This window comes from Nesoenas mayeri (assembly GCF_963082525.1).
Source record: "Nesoenas mayeri genome assembly, chromosome: Z".
In the NCBI taxonomy this organism is placed as follows: Eukaryota; Metazoa; Chordata; class Aves; order Columbiformes; family Columbidae; genus Nesoenas; species Nesoenas mayeri.
Genome location: NC_137542.1, coordinates 42305976 through 42328814, shown reverse-complemented (window position 1 = coordinate 42328814; position 22839 = coordinate 42305976). Strand labels below are relative to the sequence as shown.

The 22839-nt window shown below is 40.2% G+C and overlaps 1 protein-coding gene across 1 annotated transcript in view; it reads right to left on the bottom strand.

Moving 5' to 3' along the window:
- Nucleotides 1–22839, bottom strand: part of CAMK4 (calcium/calmodulin dependent protein kinase IV) — a gene marked incomplete at both ends in the record, with an annotated part of 165845 nt that overhangs the window by 94052 nt on the left and 48954 nt on the right. The window contains one exon of the mRNA XM_080362423.1: nucleotides 3089–3167. Within this exon, the coding sequence (XP_080218549.1) occupies nucleotides 3089–3167 (79 nt within the window). The remainder of the gene's footprint in view (nucleotides 1–3088; nucleotides 3168–22839) is intronic.

Sequence of the window (22839 nt, the reverse complement as noted above, 5' to 3'; positions counted from 1 at the left end):
CTATTAAACAGCCATCTGTTTTTTCCAGCTGTTTAAAAAAAAGCCAACAAGCAACTTAAGTCAATCAACATTTTGCTACATGATTTGGCCCACACTTGATTATTTTTACACTGAGATACTTTGAGCAAAGATCAGGCCTCCTGCTGTGGCAGCATGTTAACACATAGTTCTGTCTCTGTGGTAATAATTACATCTCCAAATTGGAACAGAGCTACAGTAGCTCATGGCTCACAGACACAAGCAGCGGCACATCCTTACAGTATAATCTCCCATGTTCTCAATCATACAAATAAGCTCATCTGTGGAACAGAATCACTTGTTCTCATGAAAAAACATCCCAAAGTGTATCAATTATATTGGGAACAACTCATTTGCATGAACTGCTTAACCACACTGCTAATATAATCAAGGCTGCATCAAGTCAAGCTATCGCTGCTATGCAAACAACTTACATATAACCATATACTTACATTCTTCTTGCTTGGTATTTTTCCTACACTTCCTAAAAAAATCTGTGTCACAGTAGGTCCACCAAAAGTCTAAACTGAATAGTTTCAGACACTAGTAGATAGATGTAGTGTTAATGTGACCATTGTGAACATGAATTAATCTCCACAGAGGCCCCCGCAAAAAAAGGGCAAAGAATTATTTTAAAGTAATATCACTCTTCCTAGTGCCTTTCAGAATAAGAATTATAAGAAAGTATATTCCTAAAACACTACAGGAATCATTGGCAAAAAGAACTGATAAAAACTTATTTATTTCTTTGCATTTCCATAGGAAAGACAGAGCGCAGGCTGCAGCAATGCAAGCTCCTCACATGCATTGCTTCCTTCAGTGCACCAGATACAAATTCAAAAGCAGCAAACACAACTGAACTTCTGTGCCAGTTTAAACTTTGGCTTACTTTCAAAGATGACAAATTAATGCTAACATTTTACTCATGTGGAACCCACTCATTATGTCTTGCACAGAGACAACCAGTTAATTCAGCATTTAGACATGTTTATGCCTACCCAACCATCATTATGTTGCTCTATGTGACCATCCCTGAACTTTACAGAATAATGGATGATTCAATACTGGAATAAACTGAATCAAACCTACTCATTAATAAAAATTACATCCATGCCTCACAACTTGTTTGTTTCCCCTCTTTCCCTCTTAGGATCATGAACTGCTCTACCCTATCCCTCATGCTCTCTTTCTCCTCGAAGTCTCTCCATACATTGCTAGCCTTCCCTCTCTAGTCTCTTTTCATGCTTTACACCATCTATTTTGTAATGCACACAAAAATAGCTCTGGTAGAACTGACATATATGGAGCTCTAAAAATAAGTGACTGACTAGAAACACTCATGTATCACTTAGACTAAGCATCTCTGAGACACTTATATTTGGTGAGATTAATTTCACCTCGGCTGTCCAAAGAGATGTACACAGAACACAAGAAACATGCAGCTGATGACCCGTGTCCTACGGCCATCCAGCCTCATAGTCTAAGACAGAGCAAGACAGCACAAGGTTATCCTGCATTCCTGTCAGCTGGCTTGTGGGCAGTTCTTTCTCCTCCCACAGGTCCCTTCTGACATTTCTCAGCTTCTCCTGTGAATGCAGCAGCATCCTTTGCATAACTGACGTACTCTGCACACAACCCTATATACTCACACAGTCCTATGCTCTGAAAAACATAAGCTTCATATGAAACAATGGTCAGGAGTTATTTAAGTACTTTTAATCACAGAATCATAGAATCATACCAACTGCATGAAGTTCAACAAGGGCAAGTGCCAGATTTTGCACCTGGGACACAACAACCATGGCTGTACATAAATACTGGGGAATGAGATGCTGGAGAGCAGCTCTGCAGAGAGGGATCAGGAGGTTCTGGTCTATGGCAAGTTGAACATGAGCCAACAGTGCCCTGGCAGCCAAGAAGGCAACCGTGTCCTGTGTGCATCCAGCACAGCATTGCCAGCCAGGCGAGGGAGGTGATTGTCCCGCTCTGCTCTGCACTGGTGCGGCCTCACCTGGAGCACTGTGTGCAGGTCTGGGCAACACAGGATAAAAAGGATATAAAGCTACTGCAGAGTGTCCAGAAGAGGGCTACAAAGCTGGTGAAGGGTTTGGAGGGGAAGTGGCTAAAGTCACTTGGTTTGTTCAGCCTAAAGAAGAGGAGACTGAGAGGAAACCTCATTGTGGACTACAGCTTCCTCACAAGGGGAGGAGGAAGGTCAGGTGCCGACCTCTTATCTTTATTCACCAATGACAGAACCCAAGGGAATGGCAGGAAGATGTTTAGGGACATTAGGAACAGGCTCTATCCCCAGAGGGTGGTGGAGCACTGGAACAGGCTCCCCAGGGAGGTGTCACAGCCCCAAGCCTGACAGTGTTCAAGAAGAGACTGGACAACACCCTCAGACAAATGGTGTGAACTGTGGAGTTGTCATATGCGGGGACAGGAGTTGGACTCGATGATCTTTGTGGGTCCCTTCCAACCCAGGACATTCTATGATTCTAAGTAATTGTCTCAGTTGATTCTCTTGCCATTTTGTAGGGGGAAAAGCATGGAAAAAATATTTAATTTAACTTGAGTTTGAGTCAATGCTGTATTCAGTTTCTGAAAAAGATAAATTATGTAATGATGTTTTTTGAGCAAAACAATGTATTAAGGCAAAATGAAATCACAGAATATTTTAAATTATTCAGAACCCGCTTCTTTCGCATAGTGAAAGGGCATTTTTGTCTAAGAAGTTTGCTCAAAGCTAAGTCTGTTGCAGATAACACACGATGAAGTTGCAAGCAAGATTAGTGGGGATATGCCATTCCCAACAGAGTACTTTTACTTCTAAAATCTGTTTTAATGATGAGGAGCAGAACAAACTTGGTCACAGAAAATAAGATAGCTTAGTGAGGTCCTTAGTCTAGCCTGTTTCCCCCATATGAAGAAACTGTACTGAAAGAAAAATAAATACAAACAAACCAAAAAAAAAAACCAAAAACCAAAACCAAAAAAAACCCCACCCAAACAAACCAGAGAAAATCCCAAACATATCCAAAGTAAAGCAAAACAAAACAAAATAACTTACTGTCTTCTTCAACATTTTGACGGCGTAAGGTTTCTGGGTCCCTTTCTGCCTGCATCTGTAGACAATGGATGTAGCCCCACTAAATTTAAAAAAAAAAAAAAAAAAAAAAAAAAAAAAAAGAATATTTGTACATAGGCCTCTTCGAATATGTCAGTAAACAGAGTTGTCTAGCTGAAACTACATTTTCTACTCCTCTCAGTTTCGGCAAAAACACCTCATTTTTCTCCACAGATGCAACAACAACAACAAAAAAGTCAGTATTAAAACTGCTCTCTGTTGAACTTCAAAGGTTATTCAGCCAACAGAACCTGCAAGAGCTCACAATGCCTCTTGGTCACATCTTTTCTGACTCCTGACTCATCCTGGAGGTTTCCTCAGGGTTGCAAGAAATGTAATCTGGGCCCAAACCTGTGACAACATGTCTTTGTTAAGGAAACTCATTTGCTACAATTAGTTACATTGGGATTTTTTAGTAACTGTTAATGGCGGTAATGGGGAGTAAGACGTAAAATAAGATCATTATTGTGTTGTTCCCTGCCCAGTTTCCCCAAGAGTCAAATTCACTATAAGATGGAGCGAGCACCACTTTTGGTTAATTCAGTTGTAACTGATGAGGCCTGTTCGTAGCAACACAGAACTGAGTTTACATCTTCCTGTTGCCTTAAAGGCATATTCACTTGAACGTGCTAAATCTGAGCACTCATAACATAATTACGGCTCTGCTGGTTGTAAGGCACTTCTCTGAGTGGCAAGTTGGGCTAGACAGTCTCCAGAGGCAGGCTCAGCTGCAGAGGTTACTTCTTGTGCTCTGCTTTTTACAATCAAGGAAGGGACCTGTACTCTATAAATTAGCTAAAGAGAGGAAAAACCTCTGGCAAAACAATAATTGTTACAAAAAAATTCCAATACCTTTATATTCTACCACATTTACGTTTAGATGCCACTGAGCAACCCAGTGTCAGCCACTATCAAGATGGATGCACTGAAGTCCTGCATATCAGTGATGAATTTGAGGCATTTTTGGAAGCCTCCTATCCTCAGAAGATTTGTTGCTCACTCTAAGACTCAGCACCTTGGAAGAGCTTCAGATTTTTAAGCTCCAGGGGACTGCCATTATCATACACCACTTCTGAACAGCCTACATTGTACAACTGCACACAGCCACTCTGCAGTAAAAGGATTTCACATGTACCATACACCAAACTGAACTGCAGATCTCTCTGAATCAGAAGAAATACACTTCAGTATATCTGTAGGAGATGACCATGAGCTGCAGAATGACACAAGCAGCTTTCCTTTAAACAAGGGAATAGCATAGCCAGGTTCAACTGCATGAATAAAGCTGTGACACAAGGTTTATTATTCTGGATGTACTGCTGTACAAAATGGCCATGCATGCTCTGGACTTCTCCCTCCTTACTGCAGTCACAGGTGCCAGATGATCCTCTGAGTAGGCGTGCCGATATTTTTATGCGTAAACGAGCGAGCACGCAAACTGGCATTTGATTGAAAATATTTCTTTCAGAAAGACCTCTTCATCAGAAAAGGTCACCTGGGCAAGGGTTATGCAGCTCAACCATCTGAGGGTTTGTGTGCATCAAACGCACCTAAAGTAATCTTCGCTTCATCTGAAATCCTAAAATGATTTGTCTCTCATAACAGGGTATTCATAAATGTGTGGGAGTACTGCAAGCCTCAGTGACTACCAGAATCATTACATGAATTTAACTAGATTTTCCCTCCTTGGCCAAGTCTCAAAAGGCTCTATTTAGCAAGAAGAAAAAAAAAAATATATATATCACAGAAAAAACCCCAAAACTCACATCTTCTAAGTACAACCAAAACGTTAAAACATAAAATTCTAAGGATCTGCTATGATAGGGTTTATATCTCAAATATTTAATTACAGCCCTGTAATAAGGAAGTCATCGAATACACTGCAAATCCTTCATGGACCCTCCTTCACGTATTCAGAGTGTAATAACCGTTAAACTCATTAGTTTATATGTGCTCTTATTAAGTAGGCAGCAAAACTTCTAGCAACACAGGGCAGTCACTGTCTCTCAGTAATGCTACTGTTAGTGTTTGCTTTACCAGTCTGTTACCTGACCCTGCAAAGTCCTCAATATACATAAAAACCTAACCACTAGAATACCTCTGATAATTTAACAGAGCTGACTTAGTGATGATATGGGCAGCTACACCAGCAGTGGTAGCATGGCACAACCTGTAACAGTTAATTTGACTGCACTCAAAGCTGGAAGAGAGGCAGCATAACCCTTGAAAGAGGCATGTCACAACTTGGAGAGACAGGAATTTATGAAAGCATGTCCAGATGCAGTTTGCCATCAGGCTCCTTTTAGCCACAGAATCACAGAATCACCGAATCACAGAATGTTAGAGATTGGAAGGGACCTCGAAAGATCATCTAGTCCAATCCCCCTGCCGGAGCAGGAACACCTAGATGAGGTTACACAGGAATGTGTCCAGGCGGGTTTTGAATGTCTCCAGAGAAGGAGAATCCACATTCCCCCTGGGCAGCCTGTTCCAGTGTTCTGTCACCCTCACTGAGAAGAAGTTTGTTCTCAAATTTAAATGGAACCTCTTGTGTTCCAGTTTTATCGCATTACCCCTTGTCCTACCATTGGTTGTCACCGAGAAGAGCCTGGCTCCATCCTCACAACACTCACCCTTTATATATACACCCAAAGGGGCTAGTTTATAAATTATTTCCTATTGTAAATATTTCTGACAGCATGTCCCTGGAGTTCTAATTTGGGGAAAAAGCAATGACAAGATATTGCAAGACTTGGGATGCTCTGAGGGAGTTATCTTTTGGTTTATGTGCCTATGTCTACCTCTGACAGACATGTTCCCACCAGTCAGGAAAGAGATCACTGAGCTAACACTGCCTTCCTCTTTCACACCAGAAACCAGCACTAGGACTCAGGAGAAGGATGGCAACCTGCTTACACCATACCTGGGGCAAACCTTAGCAGACAACCATTTATAGTATAGACCTGACTCCTTGTCTCTTTGGTGATAACAGGATCTTTTTGCTTCTTCCCATTTAAAAAAAAAAAAATAAAAGGAGGCAAAAAAGCACCAGGTGGGGAGGATTGGGTAATGCAGCCTGTGGGTCTTAAAGTAAATGCGCAAACAGAACTGCCTTGAGCAAATAAGAGCATTTTGCTTTGCTTATTTTGGCTTCCTGCTGGAGCTCAGCAAGCCTTCTGCTGAATCAGCACATACAACTTTCCTGAGCCTGTATGATTTGGAAGGTCACCAACATAACTGGAGTAATTCAAACTTCTATCACCAAACAGCAATGAGAAGTTTCAGCTGCAAAAATCTCATGTGCAACTGAAAAACTCAGGGAGCTGCTAGTTGTAACCTCTTGCCCTTTTACAGAATCAAACCTTGACTGTGATCAACTGTGCTCTCAAGTCTTTTCTATCAACTAAACACTTCATTTGTGCATTTGGTCAGAAAACACAAATATGCAGAAGGCAAAAATCCTTGTGGAAACATGCCTCTTTCTACAGGCATGAAAATTGTGGACAGATAGACAGACTGTGAGCCTCTCAATGTCCCATTTGCTGCAGGTGGTGTTCCACTTCATCTGAGTGACAATATTAGAGATCACCTACGCTCAATGGCTAAGGCACTTATTTGGTAAGCAGCACATACCAGAACTTGGGAATATTTAATTCTACAGTATGAACAGTTTCAACAGAAGGAACAGAGAGGACCCTAAGCCCAAGCAGCTAATAATTACTTGCAGAAGTACATTGCACTGTGTGATGGACAAGCAACCCATTACCAATTCAGACTATAACAGAAATCAGAAATTAAGTCTCCCATACTCCAGATGAGTTCAACCACAAGATTGTTCACTATATTGTCTTGGCATATTTAGAACTGATCCTATCAACACGTCCCTCTTTGTAGTTGGAGAATACATACGTACATACATACGTATATCTTTGCATATATACACACACACTTAAACGTATATGAAATATTTTGTTATACATATTTGTGTAGTTAAGTGTGCATTTATTTATTTCTAAAGAAAAATAAGATAAGTCTTAAAGGAGTATCCAGCTGTTGCTTTTTGCATCTCTGCCTAGAACAGGGTGCCTGAACTCAAAACATAAATTATTTGAAGTTGCCTGGAACAATACAAAAAAAGGCATATTCCCAGAATCTATAGTTGGCCAACTTAGAGAACAGTAAAAAATAGAATTTCTACATAGTTGAAAACACTGTCATTCCCTTTTACTGACATACGTATTTCTGTCTGGAAAGCTGCTTACAATCCTGTTAGAGATTTACGTTTTTAAGCCCACGTATAACTGCGAACATACTAAAGAAAAAAAGAAAAACAAACACAAAAACTACGATGTATGCTATATGCCTTACTACATAAACTTGTTTCTATATTAAGTTTTGACCTTCTAAAAATCTAAAAATAATGTTTACATCTTAGCCACTTGGTCATAATGGACAATAAAAACACTCACTTCTCTGTGATGCTACCTACAATGAGGACAATAAGAAATCATAAGAAACCTTGTGATGTCCTGCGCATGGAATGTGTCACAGCTGCTATGCATGCAACTCAGTTTTAGCACAGATCTACACAGTTTTTCAAAAGGACGGCCCCAGTTTGGAAGTGCTATATCTTTGAAATTGGGTCCATCTTTTTGAAACACCCTGTAGTTTTCCTGCAGTACAAGTACTCTGGCAACATGATAAACTCACTCAGCCATTATTCCAATGACTGGATGAAAAATTTGAAGTATTAAAAGGACCATTTAATACATGAAATTAGACTAAAATTCAATGACTGATCTCTGTATGTGTGTTGTTTTCCACACAGATTTGGAAAGTGCTTTAAAAAATATTAGAAATGTATGCATAAAACTTTTTGCCCCCCTAGTATATATTTTGTTGAGTATTCTTGATTATTCTTGTGATTATCCACAGGTGTTATTAAATTTACAATTATCTTAGGAGGCATTATTTTAGAGACTGGGCGACAGCACCATAGTGTTCTGCCTTTGCTAAGGAGTCCACACTCTGAAACCAAGAGAAAAGGCATGGTCACCCTTCAAGTATATATAGTCAAAATGAGTGCTGTCAGCACAGATGGAAGAAAGGCAGGGATGCCCGGGAGGAGTGTTAAGGAGGTGGAAGCGATCAGCAGAATTTGCACAGAAAGGAGAAAATGGAATTTGCAGGATCAGGCTGGGCCCATGGTGGAGGCTGGCAGAGAGAGAAAAGCCAAGGCAAGAAAAAGAACAGAAATTGAGCCAGGCTGGAAAAAGCCTTTCATCCCCCACACCCATAAAAAGCTTCTGCCTCTGAAACAGGAGCAGCAACCAACATGAAATACAGCCAGAAGTTTATCTGGTCACAGGTAGGTAGGACAGGTGAATTCTAGAGCTGCAGTTTTTATAATAAATAAAACAACAACAATGCACCAAAAAAAAAACAACCCAGCCACTGACGGTATTTTCACTGGAAGTAGAGAAATCGGTCCTTTCAAAAGTAGGTCATCATCTCCATACCATGCCAACTCATCCTGGATTTTATACTGCATTTGAATCAACTCAGTACACTTCTCAATGTAATCTCCTGTAGATTTAATTTGGAATAAATTCCTTAAGTTCTGAGTTGATTTTTGAAAAATAAGTTAGCTTATGCTTCATGCAGTCAAAGAATGATTACATGATCTAGTTTGTCTAAAGAAATCCGGTGAAAGAAGGAACAGTCCCAAGAAAATTGTGCTTATTACAAAGCCATGGAAATCTGTGCTGCCAAAGCTGCAATAAGAGATCAAAGTTCAGTATTGGTTTCCCTAAAGAATACTGATTTTTTTTTGTACAGTTTACAGAAGCATAAAGTTAAAATACATTAATTCACTCTTTCTTGTATATACAGTAGAAGGTTGAAATGGATTTATAGGAATGAAATTACTGCCCCTAGACTTCAAAATTAAATGCCCCATTTGAAGTTAAAGACTGGAAAGAACAAAAAAATCATGGACAAAGCTATTGCCACAGATGCAAATGGAAAATACATTTAAAAAATGCATATTCCATGGCATTACTACTATTGCCTTCATTTAAAAACTCAGAAATTCTTACAACTTGCATTTCATATAAGAGTGTATCAAAACAAACTTTCTTCCTAAAGTAAACTCACAAGTAATTCTTAAATTATTCAAATTTTATCTAAAAACTTTTTCTAAACATCAATATCCACATATACAACACTTGAAAGCAATTGTGCACAACTGCAGCCTTCTCTGCCCCCTCATTATTTCTCAACTTGTGAAGAGAACAGAAAATTTCCCAAAATGAACATAATGTAGGGGGAAAAAAACCTTGAACTCCCACATTATATAATGAATAAAACTAACCTTTGAAGAAGGCATGGCTGGTGGAAAAAACATACAAAGTTCTGGAAAGGAAAGCTAATGCCACTGCATTCCAGAGTTCTATTTGATTGTATTTTGACAAGAAAAACATCCACACATTTTCAGGTTTAGATTCTCTGACTTTTAGCTGCTGATTTTCTGATTTCTGAGGTGAAAGGACTTTTTAGCAATTGATTCCTGTTGATGCTGGCCTGCAAAGGCAATGCAATAGACAAACAAGGTATTTCTGATATTCAGCCTTCACTGCATTCATCAAACAAACAAAAGGAGCCTTATGTAAGCACATTCTCGGCAAAAGATAGATGCTGTGTTTAAATAAATGGTAATTAAACTAGTGCTTGCCCATATCCTTGAACCTTTAACTTCCACAGATAATTTGTAGAACTGCAGTCCTTCAGATGTGGGCTACATTAGCTGGTGAAACACTAAAATGCAGCAGTACAAGCCACCCTTGCTGCAGTGGCTCGACCAGCAACTGTTAATTCCTGCTGGGACTGCAGCAACTCATTTCTCACTAACTTTCAGTAGGCCGCCGCTATCAAGTATTGCATGAAATTTATATAAAAAACCTCTGTCCCACAAAGACTCTAAACACTTCACTACCCCTGGCTTTATTGCCTTTTAAAACAGCGGGCATTCAGCTAGGGGTTAAATTAGCTGCATTCCATAATAGCCATGTCCACACTAGATTATTTGCCCCACCTCAAATACTACTTCTTAAGTCTCTGTTTAGCTGGTGGGTAAACATCAAGGACCAGAAACAGACCACCAGCACTACATGTTGATGAATCTGGCTGTTCTGTCTTCAGTTGAATGGAAGAATACAGCTGACCCAGACTTACTAAAAGAGCAAAAATCATGATCTCAGACTTTAAACTGCATTGAATTTCAGAGTTTACTGCTTTACTGTCTGTACACTGCTCTCCTTGGTGTAAATCAACCCTCAGAAAGTTGGCTCCTGAGCAAAGCTTCAAGTAAGACTGCTGAAATGCAGATATGAGGTGAAGATCAGAGAACTTTATACAGCACTGTGGAAGAAAAATGTATAGAAAATACATTCACTCTTTCTCCTTTTTCCTTTAGCCCCTTTAGAAAATTTGGTTACACTGCACATAAGAAAAACTGTATTTCTAAAACAGCAGGGGAATTTGCAATAAGAAAACCAATTTCTTTCCTACCAAGCCTGAAAAAAACTGAAGCTGAAAGCTGACTGAAAAGAATTCGTAATAGCGTCAGGTTGATTTTTCAACATGAAACTTTTGAAGTTCAATAGATCCAAAACCTGATTTTGAATATTTTCTTTAGAACTGTGTTTCCTTTGAGACATCTCTTTTCAGGGAGAGTACCCACTCATGTTTAGACAGTTCAATGAGATACGAGGAGCAAAGAAAAGGGGGTAGAAGACTGAAACAAGTGAACTGCTGTTCTATAAGGATGCAGACTTTTGTCCTTGGTACTGAACCTTGGAAACACTGGGGTACTTTTCAAAACCAGGTGCTTAGACTACCCATGCAACATGCAGACCCAAATCCTTGGACTGGCAGTCTCAGGCATATTCTCGAAGCAGCAGACTCTGTGCATGTGCTTTCTGCCTATGTGACATGCTGTGCAGCTGCCATACCTCCCTATGCAGCACACAAGGCCAGACGACTGAAGAACTTCAGTGACGATAGCTCCCCCAGAAACACGTCTTATTTTAAGCACAGTTTAAAACCTTTACCTCATAAGCAGCACCTTTTTCCCCCTTTCCTTTTCAGAGAGACGAATGAAGAACAAACATTGTTTATTTAATCTTAATGAAGAGTGCATGTGAGGAGAGAGAGCCCTAAGCAGAAAAAAATTTTTAAAACCTTTGAAATTATGTTGTGAGACCTTCTTTCCTAGGCAGAATTGCCTGCCTGTTTTTCACCAGTGACAGACCCCTTCATCAGGAAGTGTTTTAAACAGTCTGTACTCTGAGTGGGCGTCAACATCATTGATTACCACTCTTCATGACAATTTCCAGGTGGAGAAGGCAAACCAGCCTTTGCACTGAATGACAACATGTGGCAGTACAAACAGCTTAACACATCCTGTAATGACTCTTGTTTTTTTCTGGTCAAGGGAAGGGAAGTGAGAGAAGGGAGGTTACAGAATTTTGACAACTAGCAGCTTGCTCTGTATAGAAAAAAAGCAACCTTTTAAAATCAGACAGGGCAAATTTCATGGATATTTATGTCTGTATATCTAAACGAAGCTTTGAACAAAATTATTTACCAGGTAATTTAGGCCAAGTCATTTCTGGGATACTGCAAGCTCTTGTGCCCATCCTTATCCTGAACAGCCCTCACTTTGTAAGCTATGCAGCTTACTCCTTGGAGGTTCATTTTGTGCTGAATCATCAACTCCTATGCAATGGTTTCTCTGAATAAGTTGCTTTTGCCGAGAAGTTTATGTGCAGTGCCAACGCAGGATCTCTTACCACAAGACAAACACCAAAATTTTAATATATGGCAGACTTAGAAGTTATTTGGCTTTTTTCTAGCTACTCTATAATTTCTTCTTTAAACAAGGCAGGACATCTATTCATAAGAGGTAGGACTGAAAGCCAGGCAATGAAAAAGAGTTCAGAGGAGTGAATTATATTTTGCCAATGCTCCCTAAATGAACACTTTTTATAATGTCTTGTGAATTCCCACCATACTTACATGTATGCTCCATTAAATATACTATCTTTTGATAACCGAAATAATGCATTTTCCATAGTAGGGAGCACTTTTAGTCTGTCATTTCTAATATTTTTGTAACATTCAGAAAACCTGATTTGCTATCATTCTAACAATAGCCTCCAGACTTACACTTGGTTGTAATTTTATTGCAATAAAAAAGCTACAGTAGAAACAGGAAGCAGCAGCAGGGAGCACACTGATATTCTACATAAAACAGAAAAACAGATTTCCTGAGAAAATGAAAATAGTATTAAGGTAATATAGTCTGCTGCAGGTCATGTCAGTGGGGGGTTATTTCCATCAAAGCAATAAGTTTTGCAGTCCTGTTAAATCACAAATGCTAACTTACTGCAAGTGTGGAGAAGGTATCAAGTCAGGCCTGCTCTTCCAAAACTATAAAGCCCAACCTTCCTAGCTGAACACACTTTGGTTCTGGTGGCTGGGAAAGACCTAAGTAGGTCTAGCCCTTCACTGAATGTTGGATTTCCTACGTAGGCACATAGAAATGGTGCTGTGTCAGTCCTGAGCTATCCCTGCCATGAGGAGGCAGCTGCCCTGGAGCACTTCCTACCACCCAGCCTGGCCACCTCTCCCACGCTCCCCAAGGGACAAAGTGGGCAGAGGCTAGGGTCACCACACCTTCCTTTTCAGAGTTACAAGAATGCCATGCATAACTGTCATAGGTTGACCTTGGCTGGCTGCCAGGTGCTTACCAAGCTACTCTGCCACTTCTCCATCAACAGGACAGAGTGGGGAAGAAAAATATGATGGAAAAGCTTGTAGGCTGAGATAAGGACAGGGAGATCTCTAAACAGTTTCCAGCATGAGCAAAACAGACTCAGTTTGGGGAAATTTATTTTAATTATTGCCCATTAATAACAGAGTAAGATGATCAGAAATAAGAACAAAACTGAAAACACCTTCCCCACCCTTCACATCTTCCTGAATCAACTTCACTTCCAACTCCTCCACCTCCTCCTCTCAGGCAGTGCAGGGCAATGAGGAATGGAGGTTGTGGTCAGCTCATCACATTGTCTCTGCCACTCCTTCCTCTTCACACTCTTTCCCTGCTCCAGCCTGGGGTCCCTCCCGCAGACCTTCACAAATTGCTCCAGTGCAGGTTCCTCTCCACAGGGCCGCAACTCCTGCTAGGAACCTGCTCTAGAATGGACTCTTTATGGGGTCACAGCTTCCTTCAGGCATGTCCACCTGCTCCATAAGCTGCAGGTGGGTATCTGCTCCACCATGGACCTCCATGGGCTGCAGGGGACAGCCAGCCTCACCATAGTCTGCACCACAGGCTGCAGAGGAATCTCTGTTCCAGTGCTTGGAGCACGTCCTGCCCTCCTTCTTCACCGACCTTGTTGTCTGCAGGGCTGTTTCTCTCACATTGTTCTCACTTCTTTCTTACGCTGCTGCTGTGCAATGATTTTACCCCTGCTCAGGTTTCTTATCACAAAGGCACCAAGAACATTACTGACAGGCTCAGCTTTGGCCAGCAGCAGGTCTATCTTGGAGCCAGCTGCAACCGACTGTGTCTGACATGGAGGGAGCTTCTGGTGTGCTCACAGATGTCACCTCTGCAGTGCACCCCTGCCCCTACCAAAACCTTGCCGTGTACACCCAAGTACAACAACCCTGTGAGAATCTCACCAGATGTCAAGGTACATCATACTTACCATGTCCACTCTATCCCCTAGGAAACGGACACTCTGCCAAGCAAAACATAAAAAGGCATTCACTAAGTCACACACAGACTCAAGGCATGCCAATATTGCTAGCCTCTCTCTTACCACTCTCTAAGCTCTTACAAATTGATCATTCAGTAACTTGTTGCAATAATTTTCCAGGTATTGATGCACGCCTTACTAAACTACAGTCCATGGACTCAATCACTCTTTTTTCACTTATCTGTATTTTGCTTTTTTCTAGAGTTTTTGGATCTCACTCACCTGTAGTCACCTCTCAAGGATAACAGCTGAACAGTCAAGTTTTGCTCCCAAGAGTTTCCTTCTTCAGCATTATGAGGTGAGCATCACCAACTCACTACTGACATCAGTGCTCTGACTTACTTAAATATTCACACATCTGCTATAATTGGGCCTCTAATTTTCTATTAACCTTCTGCAAAGACACAGCTTTCTCTACACAATGTTTTATTTGCTTGTCTTCCACATTAAGTAAAGGAGTTAACTTTTTCTTCTTTTTCATTTTCCTTGCAGCACATTTCTCAAATCTCTTCCTTGATGAATATAATCAATTACGCACTTTTCAGCTTTCTCCCTTCCCAGAGCTACTGCTGTCTCTTCTGTTCCATGTTGCTTTTTCTGCTCTTTGTGAAATTCCATTTTTCATCTTCCTATCATTTGACAGCTTGTGATGCAGATATTTATACCTACATTACCTTCAACAGGATGTTCAGAATGTCACAGAAACCATTCTCAGTGTTGGTGATCACAGACCATCATGGTAAATAACAACATCCATATGCAAGAAAGTACATGTACAACAAATTAAGTTTTCAAGGAAGTGCCACCACTACTCAATGCTTGAGATGAGGGAGCTCTTTTCTGTAGCTATAAGAGTAAAATTACTGTTTTACAGGAGAACAGTAGAATCACAGAATCATACAATCATTTTGGTTGAAAGAGATCCTCAAGATCATTGAGTCCAATCTCTAACCTAACACTGGCACTAAACCATATTCCTAACAACCTCATCTACGCATCTTTTAAACACCTCCAGGGACAGAGACTCAACCCCTTCCCTGGGCGGCCTGTTCCAATGCCTGACTACCTTTCCCATGAAAATGCTTTTCTTAATATCCAACCTAAACTTTCCATGGCACAACATGAGGTCATTTCCTCTTATCCTAAAATTCAAGATCTTCTAGTTCATGAACATCTTTTATCTCTTCTTGAAGCTTGCCATACCAGCCACTGGCCAAGCCACTGTTTAATCGGCTATGTTAGAGAAAGACTGCACTTGGCAATGACTGTAATCTCTGTTTTTATAGGACTGAAACTTTTTATTTTTCAGAGCTGCTCTGTAATCCAGATTAATGATTCTAATCTAATCTATGCCAGTCTGTACTCATGGTTAAGCAGTATTTGCAACATAGTCTCTATAGGATTTGCAGAGTCACTATTGTCACTATTTATTTTTTAAACATATTTTTAAAAAGCTCCCTATGTATGTTTGGAGAGAGGCTTGGAATAAAAAGTGTAGTCATTTATGCCCATGCACTCGTTCATGCGCTTATAAGCATTAATTAGGTTACAGTCATACAATTAGCCATCGATGTAAGCAAATAGCTGGTGGTCAACCTGCACAGCAAATGTCCTCCACAGGCATGGGCTTTGGCATCCTCATCAGCCACAGCCTGATGCGATTGTGATCAAGAGACCATCCATCCAGACTACTTAATTAAGTATTTACGATATTTTCACATGTAGTGTAAGTATCTAGTTAATAAGGTTTTTATCTTGCAAAAGATATTTCACAAAGTTTTAGCATATGTCATTACATAAAGAACTTCAATAAGGTCAGGCTCTCCAAAGCTTTGGCTTCAAAAAGGAAGGAAAAATATAATTTAATTTTAAATTATTTGATACAGCCTGGAAAAAATAAAGTATAATTGTTTGAGCTTCATTATAATGCTGAGAAGTTTATCCAGGTTTTCATTCAGAGATTCTTTCCTTATGCCTTCATTGGTAATCTATGAAAATACAATTTTTTACCCCCACTGGCCTAATAATAAACCTGTTGGCAATGGCAAATCTGGGAATTCAGTCAGGAAGCGAATGTTTTTAATGAAACAACATTAATGCTTTTTGAATACTGAATATACTGACAAACTTGAAAAACTGTTGCAAGCACAGATATCAGAGAAATTTGTGAAGGACTATGTCCTATCTTGACAACAAAGCCAAGTGATTATGGCCAACAAAATCTTAATGATGATGGCTAAACAAAGCTCTCATCATTTAGTGCCAACAGTTTATAATATATTTTCTATAAATGCCCAGGGATACAGGAAGTGTTGTGCACAATGCAGACTGCAGTCTCAAGGACACTGGTGGCTCTGTCCCACTCTCTGTCCCTTTCCTCTTGTAGTCTTCTGCTTCTGCCATTTACCTGCTGGAGCTATCAGCAGTTCTGTAACTTACTGTCCGTTATTCCTATTTTTCTTCCCTAAGCATCTCCATATTTTGGGAAGAGTATGTACCATTTTTCTCAGCACCTCTCCCAAACCTGTTTGAGATCAGTTAGTAAATTAGGTAGGCAGAACATAAACTAAAATCCTAATAAATAAAAATGTTACAGCCTTCTGTCCTGAGGCAAAACCTCTCCTTGTTAAAATACAATTTTCATGCCAGCCTGCATCAGGGACATGATTATCTGAGAAACTGACTTCCAAGTGCTGCATTCTTCTTTCACTAGATTTCTTCAGGTAAGTCCAGTTAAACTGACTTCTTAAGAAGGCATATTGGCCTTTTTGAAAGGTGAACCCAAGGTGTTCAAATACACATGTATTTCATCTCCTGTGAGAATTGCAAACTTCTGACATAGTCCATTTGCTAATCTTTCAGCAGGGTGTGCCTGGCTACAGGCATGGAAATCAAATGCTGAGGCTGCAGAGATGCTGAGATAGCCTGGCCATATGGTGAATCTCTGTAGAGAGAAAGAGGGAAAGAAATCCGAAAAAAGTCACCCTGAGTCAGAAGAACCACATTTCTCCAACTGATTCATTTGGGTTGTGAAACACTGGCAGATTCACTCGACCTTCCCCAGCCAAACCAGCAGCAGTTTGGTCCAGGCTCCAGAGGAGTTAAAAGCCTGAGCTGCAACCAGGACAAGAGCTCCTTTCAGGAAATCCAAGAGGAAGCAGAACAGCAAATGAACACCGATAAGTTGTGGGTGCAGGTAGTCTCGTGCATACCTTTCCTACTGTATGTGATTTGACTATGAGTCAACCACTTTGTTCTATAAATATGACACCCTGGCTGAGCCTACTTTGAGCTCTCTGCTAAATCGGCTGGCTGCATGGCGATTGTTTAATTACTCACAGGTCAGTGAATGAGCCCAATTTGAGTTTCATATCAATCATTTAGCTTGAGTAAATGCATACTAAATACAATGAATCATCTAGAACTATAAGGTTGTATGATTTTTAATATACTCGCTGCTTCGTGTTACTTAGTAAGCTGGATTTGCTAAAATATTAAGCTGTAAAGTTCTGCTCATATTTACCAAGAGCAACTACAAACTACACTAAACACCTGCAAAATAAGGCCCAGTTTGCACTTAACTGGGAAGAACAGAACTGACTGGGAAAAAAATAACAATTGAAGGCTAACATGAAGATACTACATATATCTGCAGAATGGGGCCTATTTTGCACTTTGCTGAGAATAAAGGATTTATTCAGACAAAACAGTGTCTGCAAGGCTATGGACTATAAACAGTATCTACAGCTAAACAAAACAAAGGAACATGTGAGATCAGTGAAAAAGATCTATTGAGAAGCAAGAAGACCCCGAAGAGAAATATTGCTATTGGACTGAATCATGGTATGAAGGGTCTCTAAATATATAAAAGTCTGTGGTTTTCTATGCTTGGGTGAGACCTCTGTGCAGGTACAGAGCCTGAGCCAGCCCTCCTGATATTCTCTATTAAATTTTTTTTCTGAGAATTTTGTTTCCTGAAAGTCTGTTCTGCATACTGTTATCAGGCCTCGCCTTAAAGTTTGCCTCTGGAGTTCTAAAATATAAGATTCCAGAGCAAATGGTTATTAGGGAGGGAATGCCTGAAAGTTTGCTTTTGCAAATGGGTACAGGCCTACCCTGAAAGTTTGCCTTTGGAGATTTAAAATACAGGCTCCGGAGTGAACGGTTAACACGGAGAAAGGAATCCTGACAGTTTGCACCGTGATGGATACAGGTCTCACCTGAAAGTTTGCCTCCGGAGCTCCAAGACACAGACTCCAAAGTGCATGTTTATCAGGGAGGGAAGACACCTGAAAGTTTGCTTTGTGAACGGGTACAGGCTTCTGGCGAGAAGGTCAGCAGCATTCGGCTTGGCATATTTCCCCCATGCAGTAAATAGTAGAGTGAACCTGCCACTAAACTCTTTTAAGTCGCACTTCTCATTGAGAAATCTAGACATTATTCTGCAGTAAGCAGAACTCTAAATTACTCCGCTGTGACAAACACCTCTTAGTTTTTGTCACTGGATTGCTCTCAAGGGGTAAGGGCTCAGGACAAATATTATGAAGTTACACTCAGCAAGTACTTCCATATGGCTCAATTCCAAACAGTATTCTTGTTATCCGTTGTGAATCCTCCCTCTCCTCTCAAAAGAAAGAAACTGGACAGAAGGAATTAGGATGTTTCTAGTGTGTTTATCAGCTGGAAAACTGAAGTCCATTTACCAACATCTCTTTTTCCAGCCACATGGGAGAAGATGAATTGTATTATTTGTACCAAGTCAGACAATGTTCCTGTGTTGAACTGGTCTAACACCATATTGCCCCTGCTTGAGAATCCACTACTGCCTCACTGAGCTTTCACTCAGTGGTTCACTGCTCATGAATTCAAATGAATCCTCTGCGCTTCCCAGAGGTACAGTCAAGAGCAGTGAACACAACAGCAAACTCCAAATATTTCAAGGAGCTGAATCTATTCTTCACTGCAGCATGAAAATTAAAAACATCTCACCAACACACAAGGACTCGAAGCAGTACTTTAAAATCTAGGTGCACAAATTTTAGCCAGAGATTCTTTCATCCCACATTTAACAGAACGCAATTTGTATTACATTGCATTACCATACAACAGGAACAAAATGCGAGCGTGGGCGCCAAGAGGGTGAGAGAACAGGAGAGTACTATTTATGGAAGTAGAAATAAGTACAACATATCCAGTCAAAGTGCATTTTTAAAAAATACTTTCATTGGCACTTTCAAATACCCCCTAAAAGGTACTTTTAAGAAAACTTTCCTTTGCTTTGCTTAGTGATAGTGTTTTGCCATCGTCATGATTTCTAGAAGTCTGCCTGACTCCATGGACATTGGCATTTACTGCAGCCTACTGTCTCCTAGAAAACATACATGAATTTCTGATGGGAAATATCCCTTTTCATAGCAGATAACATCTTACAGTCTCAAACCACCTCACAGATAATTGCTCAACCTCTGGTAACTTCCTTATGGCACAGTACTGAAGTACTGTAAAAGAATTCATGCTGTGCATAAATGAGTTTGCTCTGAATGCAGTTTATAATCATTGCATTATTTTTCTTGCAGGTAAACCTGAATTACCAGCCAGATAATATCAACTCCTTTCACTTTTATTGTCCCAATATTTGAAACTCAAAGGAAAAAGAGATTGCCAAACCTAGGCTACGCTCAGGACCAGACCGCAAATGATGTTACCAGAGGGCATGGCACAGCCACGCTGATGTGTCCTCTGATGAACAGATGATCTCTGAGGCTCAAATGCCCACCTACACTCAGGCACGAGGCTGTTCTGTGGGAAAAGCACACCGTGCCCACACTGGCTCTTGAGATTACTTGATCAGACTTGACTCAGCCTAGCCAGTAAGATTTTTGACTATTAAGAAAATTGGGCAAACAAGGAAGACATCTTTAAAGAAAACTTAGGAGGCATTCAGACAACACTCAGCTAGTACCAAGCTACCAAAAGTTTTAATAAGCCATGGATGGCAAACAGGTAAAATGCACAACATGCTCATTACTACTTACAAGATAACAGAGAGATATTGCCTCTGGCTTTAGGAAAAATGAAAATTTAAACAGAGGAAATCCCAACCATTCACATCTGAAGAAACACGTATTTGCTGCTTGTTCAAAGGCAGCAAATTCCCCTTCTCTCACCAACAGCATATGCAACTTTGTATAAGCATCACATTTTGTTTCTAAAGGAAAATCATAGCATTCAGCACATTTTCTAGTTATGAGAAAGGTCTAGTGCCTGTATCAGTAATAAAATCAAGAGCTACCATGTTTTCTCCCAGTTTGCTCTATTAATCCGCCTGACTAGAATGTAAAGATATGAAATTATTCCTCTAAGTTTCAAATATACTCCAATCAACTGTAATGGTACAAAGTCAGAGCGTCATAGTTTGTCCATCAGAGTGAATTTAATTTGCAAAGAGTTAACAGTAATTACCCATAAACAAAGATGTATGGGTAATTGGTTTAGATGCTTAGTTTATAGCAGTGTAGTTTGTCCACTAATGAAAAACAGTGGCTGTGATAAATCAAAGTCCCTCACCTTACTGAAGTAAAAGAAAGGAGGAGACTACTAAAAAAGACCAGAAGCCTGGTATTGTAATTTCATTACTCCATGATTAGAACGATGCATCCATTAGTCTGAGATGGGAGGAGGAAGGTGGGCGAGCTCAGGTGGAAGCAGGCTCTGCCCTTTCCCAGCGCAGAGGAGGAGAGGCGATGGCACAGGCACCGGCCGCCAGCCCTGGGCAGGGTGAAGGCGTGGGACCATGGCGGGCAGCCTCCCACTGATGGAAGCACTGGAACTGCAGGGCTGCCCTGACTTACAGGCAAGGCTGCCACTGCCAGCGACAATGATGAGGGGCGGCCTTGCCATCCTGCAGCTACTGCTGCATTAGCAGTCCCCAAAGGGGACCTTCTTTGTCTCACTGAAAGTTCACTGTTACATGGACCATTTGTAAGCACAACCACTTCATTTACAGAAACTGTAGAAAATATATCTATTTTCAACATGGGTGCCTACAGCACTATAGCAGGCTCACAGTCTTTTGGCTAGAGCTTTTTTTTTTCCCCTTGGGTTGCTTTTGAAGTTTGTTTTGGAGGTTTGTTGGGTATGGTTTTGTCCTGGTTTTTCCAATTTATCTTCAAAAACTTGTTTTTGTAAGGGCTATTACAAATGAATATACAAAGTTATTTTTGCATACCACAGTACTAGAAATGTGCGGTACACAGCAATAATCTGCAATTATTTCCATTTACTCAAATAAACACTCCTGCAGTGCTACATAGCACTATAACAAAAATTGTGTTCAATTTCAGAAATCTATGCACAAGTCAAAAAAAGGACTCCATAGTTATTTCAAGTAATGTTCATATAATACAGGACAGTATTTGAAAGATGAATATGATTTTAGCCACGAAAGTCTAAAATGGTAAGAATTGCAGGAAGAGGTAATATCTTATTAAATATACTGACATTGTTGAAAAAACAGTATTTTAGTTGTTTCTTCAGATAGTACATCAGTTAACATGATCTGAGCATATGATGAAAATGCCTAAGACTTCCTTGTAAAGACAATTTCACTGAGCAGTAGAAAAAGTATAGCATATGGCAACACTTTTAAAATTGGCTGTCCTACTGATTTTTTAAAGCCTTTACTTTTCTAGCACATCTTAGTCTTAGAACTCTTCATGTTCTCATCGAGTTAAAGGGATTGAAGAAGCTATACAATCGGGAGGAATTTGGCCAAAGCACGTAAGATGTCAGTCATCAGCACAATGTATTCTGACAGACCAGTTATTAATAAAACCTTCACGAACACCAAGAGAACAACCTCAAAGTTAGCTGGGTTCTTTTTAGATAAATTTTCTTCCCAGACTAACCCAGAGGAGGATTCTCAAGTACATCCAGGGAATTAGTTTTCTTCAGAGAGGAAAAAAAAGAGTGAAAAGCAAACAATGTCAGTTCAAAGGAATTTAGAAAGATGTGCTATTGCAAAGTAAGACCAGCAGCAGAGACATGAAGTATTAAACTCCTCTGGCTAATTTTAACTTCCCACAATATTTACATTAGCTCTTGTTAAAACACAGGACTTCGAGTAAGTCTTCCTTATTAGCAGACTCATCAGATGCCTCATTAGCACAGACAGTCTTGCTCTGCCTTGGATTTATCTCCTCATTTGTGTAACATTCTGTGGTGCTAAGTGAAGCGCTTTCCTGAGCCATCAAATTACTTGTCTGACTCAATACAATTTTCTTCTTTCCATCTGAGTCTGTACAAAACCAGTGAGCACAACTCATCTGATCAAATGTTGGTATTTACTTACTTGATAATTATCTAAACTCCCTTTGCAGTTAACAGAGAGAAATGGGCAATTCTGGATCATGAGTCATTCAATTCTAAGGATGTTTGGCACAGGTCAAGTGAAACATGCCCTGAAAGTAGTTTAATTTAACTCTGATCACACAGGCAACTACAACAGTAACTGTCTGTGGTGAGGAGAAATTACTCCCGCCTTTTCTAAGTATTGCAGCCCATATAGCAATGACTTGGATGAAGATCATGGCAGTCTTTTCTCAAGACTTTCAACAGCAGCAGAAACATCACCATGATGCTCTTCCCTCGTGAACCAGAGGCTTTCCACATCTCAGTCAGGGAACAGTGTTTGGTACTCTCTTGATATAGCCAATACCAAAAAAATTATGGACCTCTATCCTCTGTCTCCTCAACCAGCACAGATGAACACATGTAATGAACCCATGCTGAGAAAGCAGCTGCCTTGTATGGTGGGGCATGCACCAGAGAAGTTCCCCATAAGCACACTACCACTCAAAGCAGAAG